This window comes from Loa loa, assembly GCF_000183805.2.
Source record: "Loa loa unplaced genomic scaffold supercont3.165, whole genome shotgun sequence".
Classification (NCBI taxonomy): domain Eukaryota; kingdom Metazoa; phylum Nematoda; class Chromadorea; order Rhabditida; family Onchocercidae; genus Loa; species Loa loa.
In genome coordinates this window covers 19991-31929 of record NW_018108345.1, presented here as the reverse complement: position 1 = coordinate 31929, position 11939 = coordinate 19991, and the positions used below count along the sequence as shown (strand labels likewise).

Sequence of the window (11939 nt, the reverse complement as noted above, 5' to 3'; positions counted from 1 at the left end):
GTAGGAGTATATATATATATATATATATATATTGTGTGTGTGTGTGGTACGGGGATGAGATGAATAAAATGAGAGGTATATGTCTATAGATCTGCGGAGAGAGAAGAGATTAGAGGAGGGGGAAGGAGAGAAGGAGAGAAGAAATGGGAAAGGGAAAGAAGAAAAGAGATATAATGAATGCTTGCACAAACAATTCCAGAGTTCCCAAATTTAAGAATCCTCATCAAGCCTTACATTTCATGCTAAAATAAAGCCATTTAGGAAAATTATAGGGAGAATTTAATGTCTTGTATGGGATGAATAAAATTATTCGCAAGTTATCGAAATGAGTATTATTAACTAAAACCAACATCATTCTTCCACATCGTTCTCACCGGTATACAATCCACTTAAAACTATTCTTGAATGGAGAGGATATTTCTATAAATATTATTAAGTGAAACCAAGAGAACTTTTCCATTTTCACAAACTCCACTTATTTTTGGTCCATTTCCCAGAAAATAGCTTAATAGTGTTGCACTTTTGCATTTGCACAAACTCTAAGCTCAAATAACCAATATTTTTCTACTTAGTAATTAAACTGGAACTAATGTTTCAGTGAATTACCTCAAGCAATGATAAAATCAAAAATCAATGGGAAAGGTTTTTTAAGTAAATTTGGCAGGAGTAATTAACGACAGAGAATGTGCACGGATGCGAATTTTTTCCTGGTTTTAATATTCCGCTTCAATTTGGTTGTTATATTCATGATTGTCAGCTTCATCGTATTCACCCTCATCCTCAATGGTAGCATCCTGGTACTGTTGATATTCTGACACCAGATCATTCATATTGCTCTCTGCCTCGGTAAATTCCATTTCATCCATTCCTTCACCAGTGTACCAATGAAGGAAAGCTTTACGACGGAACATTGCTATAAATCACATTTCATTTAGACAATAAATCTGTAGATGATGATGTGATAGAATACAATACAATACTTTAAATACTGGCTGGCAAAAGTATCACCAGAAATAACTAAAAAAAACGTACCAGTAAACTGTTCCGAGATACGTTTAAAGAGCTCCTGAATAGCTGTCGAATTACCGATGAAAGTGGCACTCATTTTCAAGCCACGCGGTGGAATATCGCAAACAGCTGTCTTGACGTTGTTCGGGATCCATTCCACGAAATAGGATGAATTCTTGTCCTGTACATTGAACATCTGATTGTCCACTTCCTGAAATCCATCTGCATCAAAGAATCCATGGGATTGAAAGAATCATCGAATGAATAGTGCTGAACTTGAAATGGACATAGAATTTGTGAAAAAAAAAAAACATACACGCATCGACATCATACCGCGGAACATAACCGCCACCGTGAGGTAACGACCATGTCGTGGATCACATGCTGCCATCATGTTTTTTGCATCGAAAACCTAAAATGCATCTTCTATGACTACCACCAAAGAAGGGAAAAGAGATAGCTAAATTATTTTACACACAACCAAGTGTGAAAGTATAGGTCTCGAATTTTCCAAATATATGACATGGTCAATTGAAAAACTAACCTGTTGTGTGAGTTCACCAACGGTCAGAGCGCGATATGCAGCTGCACCGCGTGCGAAAAGTGGTGCAAATCCCGGTATGAAGAAATGAAGACGTGGGAATGGAACCATATTTACCGCCAATTTACGGAGATCAGCATTAAGTTGGCCGGGAAAACGAAGACAGGTTGTCACTCCAGACATTGTCATTGAGACTAAATTATAATAAATCACAGCAAAAATACCATGACATCTCATTATATGTTAACGATGTCATGCAAGCAAATCTGACTACACAGTGTAAGCGTAACCATTTAGAACTAAATGTTGATATAATATACCCAAATGGTTGAGATCGCCATAGTTAGGATTTGTTAACTTCAAAGTTCGGAAGCAAATATCATACAGTGCTTCGTTGTCAATACAGAATGTCTCATCTGTATTTTCAACTAACTGATGAACTGATAAAGTGGCATTATATGGTTCAAGCACAACATCCGAGACCTATAAGTAAGAATTTACGCATTTTAAAATAAAAGCATTCCTTGAAAGAAAGCTACATAAAGTTCATTTAGTAATCACCCAACTTATCGAGTCCCGAACTTTCATTGAGAACATAATAATGTCAATTTCTTTAAGAATATATTAATTTTTGATTAAAAAGCGGTTGAATTAGCATTATAGGTAGCACAGTTATTCATAACATAACTATTCGAGCCCTATATGAAACATATTCTAGAAAAAACCTTTGGAGATGGAACGACTGAGAAGGTGCTCATGATGCGGTCCGGATACTCCTCACGAATTTTTGAAATCATCAAGGTACCCATGCCTGAGCCTGTACCACCTCCCAGCGAATGAGTGAGTTGAAAACCCTGAAAATATCAATAACGTCTTATTTAGCCACCACATCATTTTCAGTTAGCGAAACATTTAACGAAACGTAAAAGCAAAGTTTGATAGTGAAAGCAAGTCTAACTTGCAGGCAGTCGCATCCTTCAACTTCTTTTCTCACGACATCCAGAACATTATCAACCAGCTCTGCGCCCTCCGTATAATGTCCTTTGGCCCAGTTGTTACCAGCACCGCTTTGACCAAAAACGAAATTGTCGGGGCGAAAGAGCTTCCCATACGGACTGTTGCGAACCGAATCCATGGTACCGGGCTCCAGATCAACCAGAACGGTACGTGGAACATAACGGCCGCCTGATGAAGAAAACTTCAAAATGAGACAACAGATTGTAATTTGATTAAAAATGCAGGCCCCAAGCAATTCACAAAGCCACCATTACATCGGTTTTCGATATCTTGCTGGGACTTTGCTGGAACTATTCAACTGAAAATGCAAACACTAACTGCTTGCTTCGTTGTAGTAAACATTAATACGCTCGCGCTGCAGATCCGATTCACCACGGTATATACCATCAGGCTGTATACCATGTTCATCCGAAATCACTTCCCAGAACTGCAATATACGATATTAGTTGTGCTCGAAACAAAGACTTCCATGATGGTTAATATCCTGAAGAGCATGTAACACATGCAATCGGTCAACTCTGTCACTTGTACTAATACAGTCAAACAGCTTTCCCTTCATTTAATCATGTAAATCATATCTTTATCCTCAAATGATAAGCTGCATTTCGTCTCTTTTTCTACCTTACTTTCTGTGCAAAATCTCATTTCCTCCACATCGTTCAGATAAACTACCAATTGTTACGCATAAAAACCACAAATAAACAGAAAAGTGTTTGGAAAATTCCAAAAACCTTCGTGCCAATTTGATTGCCACATTGCCCAGCTTGAACTTGAAGAATTTCTCGCATTGTTGATTGACCAGCTAACTTCTACTTCTACAAAGCTTTCCTCACCAATATCCTCTATCAACTCTCACTTCCTTTTTTACCACGCGAAATCGACCAACCAGTTGGTAGTGATAATGAGATGTCCAATTCTGGAAATAAAAATTTTAGATGTATTGCGAGCAAAAAATGCGATAAATATGGTAAAATGTAAGGTAGTACCGATTCACCGGTCAGTCAAATTTTGTTACTAGTACACCAGTGATTATTTTGTATATCATCAGTATTTTACTCATAACTGAGAATTCGTTAAAAAAAAGTTCGTGAAAAAATCCATTCCATAATTCAATCATAAATTACTCAAATTATATTACATGAATTGTCTGGTGATATGAAGGTAAACAATAACAGAATGTTCGTATTTCAAATACAAAAAGGGACCGTGATTTCAAACTATAAATGCACCCCTTACTCGATCAACCGACCAATTAAAGAATAAGTCACCAAAACGATAGGACAACGATAAAACAACCGCAACACAACCGCACAAACCTATTAACTGACTACCAACCCAATTAATTCGCATATAAATCCTTTTCACTCCTTCATTTCTTTAAAATCAATTAAATGAGAACGCAACACATCCCAACTGTGACGTCCGAAACTTACATCGAGAACCACACTGATTGGATTACCTTGGACACTATTTAATTAGCATATTGATTAGAAGGATGAATAATCTGACTAAATGAAATAATTATTCATTTAACGGACTGATTGACATGATGAGCTATCTGAACAACTGCTGTGCTAACTGACTGATTAATGGACTGAATAGTTAAATGAACAACGGGCCGATTTACAAAAGTTTTGCATCTTATATCCATACTTACTACTCTCATAAGTCTTTTTAGTAGTCATTTCAATATAAAAAAGTCAAATGTAAAATGTGAGTTATTCGGTCAATCGGAAACCTGTATATTATCTTCCTATTGCTTTGTTTAGTCTCAAATCATAACGTTTTCATCAAGTGATAGTGAAAAATCAACATAATTACTTAATTCCAATAAAGGTCGCAAAGAAGCAATCGTCCACCAAGATAAGGCGATGACTCATCGCAGTAAAATAATTCCTAATCATAGTTGAGCAATGACCATGATGGTAAGGTCGGAAGGAAAGTGCGAAATGATAGTGAAGAGTGATAATTGTTAAGGTAATAAAACAAGAGATGTTATTGCATATATTAGGATTGTCAATAACATCTCCAAAACAAGCGTCCCATTTGTAATTATTTCCGGAATACGGTGCTAATCGGCGAAGTATACTTCCTGTATCGTATGACCGGATAGTTCCGGTTAGGATATATCAAGTCAATATTTCTATTTTCCTCAACTATCTGACAAAAATCACAATGCAAATAGAGAAAGAGAGACAGATGAGAAGATCAGCTAACGTACTAAATGGCAACAAACCACACCAGACCAGTGCAAACTCCCAAACTGTCGTCCCTACTCCGCTCCCATTCGGGACATTTTAAATCTGTCGCGCCAGTAGGCTTTTGAGTATTTGATGGTTTCGGGTTTCTAAACAGGTCATGCTGAGTGTAAAACGCGGTCTGACGAGATTTAGGACGGAGGGAATTTCTTATTGGTTTTTTTTTTTTTTTTTTTGTGAAGACTTTCTTCTTATTTGAATCATTTGCTATTCTTGTCTATAATTCTTATTTCTCTATTCAATTACGTGTTCTTTTTATCTCAGGAATCCACCGATATGGGCAATTGGCAGTCATCGCAAATGTCACGTGAAGCTTCTCAACCTGAGGTAATACATTTCATCTTTCCGCTTGTCTCACTTAGTTAATAGTATCGTCTCACTTAGTTTATAGTGCCCTCAACTATTTTATGTTTTAATCCATCTTTTTGTTATCTCAGCTTTTTCATGAATTTCAGTCTTCGAAACTCGATTGTCCATATCAACCGGTTAAAGAGCATTCTGTTGGCATAAAAGAAATGGATTCAGTTAAATCTGTAATTTCGGAATGTCCTAGGTATCAAAATAAGACGAAGAGTGGAGAGGATGGATGTACTTCAGAGTCGAAATTCAATGAGTTAAATGCTGTAGGTTATTTGTGAAACAGTTTGTTTGAATTTATTATATTCAACAATTTGAATCAAAAATGAATGTACACAGTAAAAGTTTTACATCATGAAGTATTATATTTACAGATGCCTCCTCCTAATCAAAAACCTTCTCCTGGCCAACCGTTTTCATTAAGTACCGAACGACAACGGTCAACGATTCCGAAAGCTACTGAAGATGGTTATTGGGAATATCCATCAGAACAAATGTTTTGGAATGCTATGCTAAGAAAAGGTATTGTTGGTATATGAATTGAAATCAATTGTTGAAATGTTGATACTGATTGATACTCATTAGTAAATTGTTAGGATATCATTCATCGATGATTACAGGATGGCAATGGAAGGATGATCAGATTAGTGCAAAGGATATGAATAAAATTATCAAAATCCATAATGCTAATAACGAGGAAGTATGGCGTGAAATCTTAAAGTGGGAAATGCTTCTACATCCGTAAGTTTTATAAAAAGCATTTTATGGAAAGAAAACTTCCTTTACATATATTTCATCAGTTTTATTTCTTTACATGTTATGCATTTTCAGTTTCTCCAGCTTGAAGCGGAAGAATTAGTTCTATGCCTACTTCATACTTCCAAAAATGAAGCCCATAATTTTTCTTTAGAAATTTTTGTTTTTTCACTCAGGGATTCAGTAAAGGAAGAAATATGTTTATTAGTTGGATGCAGTTAGTTTGCTTTTCACACAATTGTCATTAGTCAGCTGGATTTTTGCAAATCCAAGAAGCTTTTTAATACTTTTGTTCTTATCGACGTTAGGTTTCTAAGTCAGTTTTTTGTTTTTTTTTTTTTTGCCAACTAAATGGTAAGTTGCAGTGAATGCAGCTGTCCGAAGTTGAAAAATTTCCATGGCAATGCTCAAAAGATTTCTCCACGAGCTCGAGTGAGACAGTTACTGGGGTTTGTTTTCTTTTTAATTTCCTTGAGAGCTTTTGTTCGTATTATCATCGTATGATATTTACAGGTTTTTTTCTAACACTTGTTTACTTTCTGTAAAAGTGAACTCATCTAGAGAATCTTTTTCAGATACGATTTACCGTTTGATCGGCATGATTGGACAGTAGATCGATGTGGACAAAAAGATGTTTGTTTTCCTTCTTTTTCTTCTATAGTTTAATTTTTTTAGACTAATTGTAGAAAAAAAATGAAATTGAAATTACTAATGTTTGTTAAGTTAGTAGTATTTGACGAATAGTTATTGGTCTGAAAAGGTAGAAGGGGAATGATGACTCTTCCAAACCTATCTATGGTCTGGAGAAATGGATGTAATTTCTCTAAATACTATTTTGTCTGACCTAATGAATGTCAGAAAGATTCATTTCGTGCTTTTTGAACTCATAAAATTTTCTTATGTCACTGAATGGGAAAGGAAATCAATTTTAGGTTCATTATATAATCGATTTTTACGATGGTGGTGCCGTTGATCCAAAGTCAAAATTATTCACTATATTAGATGTTCGGCCAGCATTAACGGATTTGGGGAATGTTTGGGATCGGATGGTTGTTGCTTATTGGCGTTTCAAATTTGAAACACTGGGCATTACTCCGAAGTTGCCCTTATATGAGAAAAAACAGAATCCATAATAATTCAATTTGGATACATTTCTAAACTAGAACGTTTCTCAACGTTTTAAAGTTCTAAACTTTTATCACATTTATCCAAGGCAAAGATTTTGTTTTGATGAATTATTAGTAAATTTTGTTGGAATTCGAGCTGTTAAGTTTTGTCCAGTTATGAGGCATTATAAGAATTTTTTAAATCCAGAACAGTTGATACGAGGCTGAAAAGTTTCTTCCTTATATGTAAGGGTAATTATGATCTTTATTGATTGTACTAGTCTTTTCTATTAAATGGATTGATATAATTAATTCTAGTAATGTACTGTGTATGATGAACAACAGAGTGAGTAGTGTGACAGAAATTATCGCATGGCAGAGATTGAGAAATGCCTTAAAGTAGGTATTGTTTAAAGAAGTGCGTCTTATTTAAAGCGAGTACTTTTTGATTATTCAGTTGGTATTTTATAATAAGTTAGTTGACATGTGTATTATATATCTTTGTAAAACTAAGTCTTTATCTGTCTATCATTTACCTCATTATTCTTTCCAGGCACAAAAGTCAATACTAACATACTTCGCTGTTAATTTAGGATAATTCAAGTTCAAACATGTTTCCATAAACTTAATATGATGCGGCCTAACCATCCTAGTCCAACCATGTGGCTTCGTATTGTTGAATTGAATTCATGTTTTAAATTAACTGCTTAAGTTGAGTTAATTAGTAATATTTGGGTTAACCTATTCTGTCTCTTATTCTGATTTTTTTATGCCTTCTCAATGTCCGTTTGTCGTTTATTATGATTTTATCAGATGGAACAACTTCTTGAGACTTGTTATTGATTAGTTAGTTCACTTGTCACTAACTTATGGTCACCCGGTAGATTGTGCTTAAAGCTTTAATGATCGTTATTTTCTTAATAGTTCTCTAAGTAGCTCGTAAGAAACGTATTGTATTTTAATTAATATATAAAATATATAGCTTATGATGACTGTAAACTGAGTTGTTATGTTGTAGCAAAAGTAGTAGTAGATGTTTTCATTGCAGCCAATTTCGATGTTGTCGTGTGTTGCCTCTTCCAAGTTTATGGAATAGATTTTATTCACGAATCTAGTTTTTTTTTTTTAACAGATATTGGGCAGTTAATTACCAACTGTGTATGGGGTTCTTTGCTATTTTGCATCTATAAGAAATATATCTTTTTTTTTCTTGTTAAAATTTTATCTAAATCAAGAATTGCTTATCAATTCATGTAATCATTACAATAATTTTGCTGCATTACCAAAAAGAAAAAATTATATTTCAGCGATGTCGTTGTTAGCACGCATTTTGACTAGTCGATCATCCAATAACATTATCGGAAAGTCATCACTTCTTACTGGTCCACCATTCGGTAGCAACATGAAGGAAGCGTTTGCATCTTTTAAAATTCCTCGAATGTTAGTTCTTTTTGATTGAATGAAAATTTGCTTTGGTTAGTGACGACCGCAGATAGTGTTTCGGGGCAGTGCAATATTGTGATGTTGCTGATGAATCTGTTGACCGGCATTCATTCAGTTTTGACGTCATTCTTACTGAAGTTTCAGAACGGATGCTATAAAAAGGCGTTTGGTACTTGGAGTTTCACTGTCACATCAGTTAACACCAGCACAGCGTCGAACAATCGGAGCGTGGTTGTTGGGATGTGCTGGAATGGTTTACGGAGCAGTTGCTTTGGGAGGTATCACAAGGCATGATTTAAATTTCCAATATTTCCTTTCTAGTTCCTTTATCTATTTAATTATTCCAAGGTTGGAGTCATTTGGCGGATCTTTTATTATTATTTTCCTAAATGATCAGATTTCTATTTTCAGATTAACAGAATCAGGACTGAGTATGGTCAACTGGGATTTGTTCCGTACGATGAAACCGCCATGGAGTAAGGAAGAGTGGGAAACCGAATTCGAACGTTATAAGCAGTTTCCAGAGTATAAATTGTATGTGCCATATTAATCATAAGCAGTGTCGATTGCATTTAATCAAAAATGATTATTTTCGATGTGGTTTTTAATAATCTGTAAAAGGATACTTGACTTGACAGTCAATATGAGAAACTTTTTTCTTTGAAAATGACAATGGACCATAGAAAAATATATAACTGCACGATTTTTATAGCAAAAGTAGTAATGAAGAGATGACGTTAGCAGAATTCAAATTTATTTGGACAATGGAATACATTCATCGGATGTGGGGACGAACGTTGGGCATCATTTTCCTAGTTCCATGTGCATTTTTCTGGGCAAAAGGTCGTTTCTCTTCTGCAATGAAAAAAAGAATGTTTATTGCTGGTACTCTGATTTGTTTACAGGCAAGTTATTTTGTTCATATTATGACTGTTGTTTAATCAAAATAACTAGAACTTCTGCTTTGAAAGCTCGTGAAGCCTTGGTTTTTTTTCTCAACTAAAATAATTTCCAGCGTCATATTGTTTATGCACATTTCAGGGACTCATTGGTTGGTGGATGGTGAAATCAGGATTGGATCCAAAGAACAATTCTAACAAAGAAATACCTCGTGTTTCAGAATATCGTTTAGCCACTCATCTGACACTAGCTTTTGTTCTTTACACCGTGTTTTTGTGGACTGGTCTCTCACATATTTTTACGCCCCATGATGTATGTTACTTTTTCCGAAATTTGTTTGAAATGATTGAGTAGGAGTGATAAATCTAAATCTAATATAACATTTAAGCTTGTTGGTCGAACTGAATTTTATTCTATCAGTGATCTTGTGGTAGATAAGGGTTAATGGAGATTTTTTTTTCTTAATCTTCTAACTGTTCATATTAGTTTTCCAAGTTTCTTCACCATTATAGAGATAATCTTTTCAATGCTTTTCTTAAATAAAGAAATAACTTTGGTTGGGAAGTTATAGTTGCAAGAATTGGTCGGCTGAAAAGAAAAATCTAATTGAATGGGTTGTTTGCGGCATTGTTTGTTTTCCTTTTTTCATAAAAAGAAAAAAAAGGAAAAGAAAAAGTTGATTAAGAGGCAATCTAACATATTATGTCCTTGATGTCAAATATTTCAGTGAATTTCTTCTATGTAAAAATGGAGTGTTGATACTAATTTAGAATTGGAACACTTAAGGATCGAATCTTACCTTTCATTGAAAGAAAAAGAAAGCAAGCTTTGTTCTGTTTCGTCCAGTTTTTCTTTATAAATTTTGTGGTGTGCATAATAAATTAATTTTCAGCACACAACTGTTAACAAAATTGGACGATTGCGTGGTATGACACATTTTTCGAAAACAATGATAATTCTGACCGCAGTGATGGGTTAATTTTGCTTATTCTTGAACAAAGAAACGAAAAAAATATGGAAGTATTTAGTACCTACAATTTGAAATTACATTCCAATTGCAGGAGCTTTCGTTGCGGGCTTGGATGCAGGATTAGTTTACAATTCATGGCCGAAATATGCGGGGAGCTGGCTCCCAGAAGATTTATGGTTTAAAGATCCGAAGTGGCGCAATATCTTCGAAAATCCAGCAACTGCCCAATTCATGCATCGAAATATGGTTAATTTTTTATGTTTCCTATGATTTCGATTCCAGGATGTTCTTCTTGTCCTCAACAAATATGGGTTAAAAAGATCTTGTACTCTTGTAAGATTCCTGACATCAATATCTTCTATACTTTTAAAATCAAATTGTTCATTATTTTTTGAAAACTGCTTTTTATCGCAACTTTTCATTTACAGGCTTACTTAACATTACTTTCGGTAACGCTCACATGGCTTTTTGGATGTCGTATGCTTCTTAGTCGGCGTGCCAAAATTGCATTACATTCACTGATGGGTTTGATATACCTGCAGGCAGTTATAGGGATAGCTACTCTGGTAGAGTAAATTAAATCATTCAAGTTTTTTATTTGGTTTTCTTTGCTTTTTAAAACCTAATCGAATTCTTTCTCTTGGGTTTCAAAGATTTAGGTGTAATATTATAATTTTTAGGTATTTTTCATTCTTAAAAGGAATGGAGAAAGTTTCATGTTATTATAGAATTTTACGATGAATAACAAACTATATCCCTAGCCCACCATTAATCAATCCTCACGTATTTCGAATCAAGTAATCTAGACTTGAGTATCAGTGTTTTTTTAGATTCATCTGATAATTCTGAGAATGTGAACAGCTGTGGATTACTCGGACTCATGCTCTTTTTATTCGAATCCATGAATTTCGTGATGCCGAACTACTAGTGAATTCCAAATTTCAGGTACACTATGTGCCAGTCTATTTGGGTGCCATGCATCAGAATATATCGATGGCTGTGATAACATCTGCTTTTTGGCTTTCAAATGAAATCCGTCGTGTTCCAAAGTAAGGGATTGTTGGATCATTGTTACGGCGGTAAATATCTTCGACTCAAAGATGAATGACCACTTACAGTACTGCAGATTTCCGGAAATGGGACTTTAGTGGTATGAATTGAAGCTAGGTGCTTTTGTCAACAAACTAATTAATTTGTGATATCTTTTATTCTCTGGGATTATTTGCTTATAATGTATATTTTATATTGTTACTGTCATACTGTTGTTGTTGTACTCAAGCAATATTTTTAGCTTTCATAGTTGACTACATTCCTGTTTGTCTTGTCATTTAAATTTGTTTTAATGAACTTTTTCTAGCTTTCTGTTTTATGCATCTCAATGAAATGAGAAAATTGCTTGGATCATTTAAACGTCTCCTGCTGGAAATTGATTCAAATTGTTAGCAGGCTTTCTGAAAACGATGACACACATTCCCTTCCCAATCTTTTTTTCCTTTTTGATAAAGTCTCTTGGACCAGTTCTCTTTTACCACAAGCACAACATAATCTTGTACTTTTTTATTGCGTAATTTTTCAATTGTGTT

The 11939-nt window shown here is 34.6% G+C and overlaps 3 protein-coding genes across 3 annotated transcripts; 2 read left to right on the top strand and 1 right to left on the bottom strand.

The window, feature by feature from the left end:
* Window positions 1–634: 634 nt before the first annotated feature.
* LOAG_08711 (tubulin beta-1 chain) lies at window positions 635–3490 on the bottom strand. The gene is made up of 9 exons (XM_020447777.1): window positions 3298–3490; window positions 2885–2993; window positions 2508–2734; window positions 2275–2403; window positions 1870–2032; window positions 1553–1743; window positions 1325–1420; window positions 1033–1219; window positions 635–913 (listed from the first exon to the last, which is right to left on the bottom strand). Exons 1-9 carry the CDS (start codon window positions 3352–3354, stop codon window positions 714–716), a joined length of 1359 nt encoding a protein of 452 aa, XP_020302030.1. The 5' UTR covers window positions 3355–3490; the 3' UTR covers window positions 635–713.
* A 1592-nt stretch (window positions 3491–5082) lies between these two features.
* Window positions 5083–7699, top strand: LOAG_08710 (cytochrome C-type heme lyase). Its single transcript, XM_003144239.2, has 7 exons — window positions 5083–5151; window positions 5280–5447; window positions 5556–5703; window positions 5802–5922; window positions 6303–6386; window positions 6513–6570; window positions 6870–7699. Exons 1-7 carry the CDS (start codon window positions 5101–5103, stop codon window positions 7068–7070), a joined length of 831 nt encoding a protein of 276 aa, XP_003144287.1. The 5' UTR covers window positions 5083–5100; the 3' UTR covers window positions 7071–7699.
* Window positions 7700–8344: 645 nt separating this feature from the next.
* LOAG_08709 (hypothetical protein) lies at window positions 8345–11713 on the top strand. The gene is made up of 9 exons (XM_020447776.1): window positions 8345–8483; window positions 8631–8774; window positions 8898–9020; window positions 9199–9391; window positions 9528–9698; window positions 10279–10360; window positions 10448–10602; window positions 10785–10922; window positions 11302–11713. Exons 1-9 carry the CDS (start codon window positions 8353–8355, stop codon window positions 11407–11409), a joined length of 1245 nt encoding a protein of 414 aa, XP_020302029.1. The 5' UTR covers window positions 8345–8352; the 3' UTR covers window positions 11410–11713.
* Window positions 11714–11939: the final 226 nt, after the last annotated feature.

Coding starts and splice junctions, on each gene's coding strand:
- LOAG_08711 (XM_020447777.1), bottom strand. CDS start 3,354: ATGCGAGAAATTCTTCAAGTTCAAGCTGGGCAATGTGGCAATCAAATT. Junction 2,033..2,274: donor CAGTCGTTCCATCTCCAAAG/GTTTTTTCTAGA, acceptor TCTTACTTATAG/GTCTCGGATGTTGTGCTTGA. Junction 1,220..1,324: donor GCGGTATGATGTCGATGCGT/GTATGTTTTTTT, acceptor GATGGATTTCAG/GAAGTGGACAATCAGATGTT.
- LOAG_08710 (XM_003144239.2), top strand. CDS start 5,101: ATGGGCAATTGGCAGTCATCGCAAATGTCACGTGAAGCTTCTCAACCT. Junction 5,448..5,555: donor AATTCAATGAGTTAAATGCT/GTAGGTTATTTG, acceptor TTATATTTACAG/ATGCCTCCTCCTAATCAAAA. Junction 5,704..5,801: donor GAATGCTATGCTAAGAAAAG/GTATTGTTGGTA, acceptor CGATGATTACAG/GATGGCAATGGAAGGATGAT.
- LOAG_08709 (XM_020447776.1), top strand. CDS start 8,353: ATGTCGTTGTTAGCACGCATTTTGACTAGTCGATCATCCAATAACATT. Junction 8,484..8,630: donor TCTTTTAAAATTCCTCGAAT/GTTAGTTCTTTT, acceptor CTGAAGTTTCAG/AACGGATGCTATAAAAAGGC. Junction 9,392..9,527: donor GTACTCTGATTTGTTTACAG/GCAAGTTATTTT, acceptor TGCACATTTCAG/GGACTCATTGGTTGGTGGAT.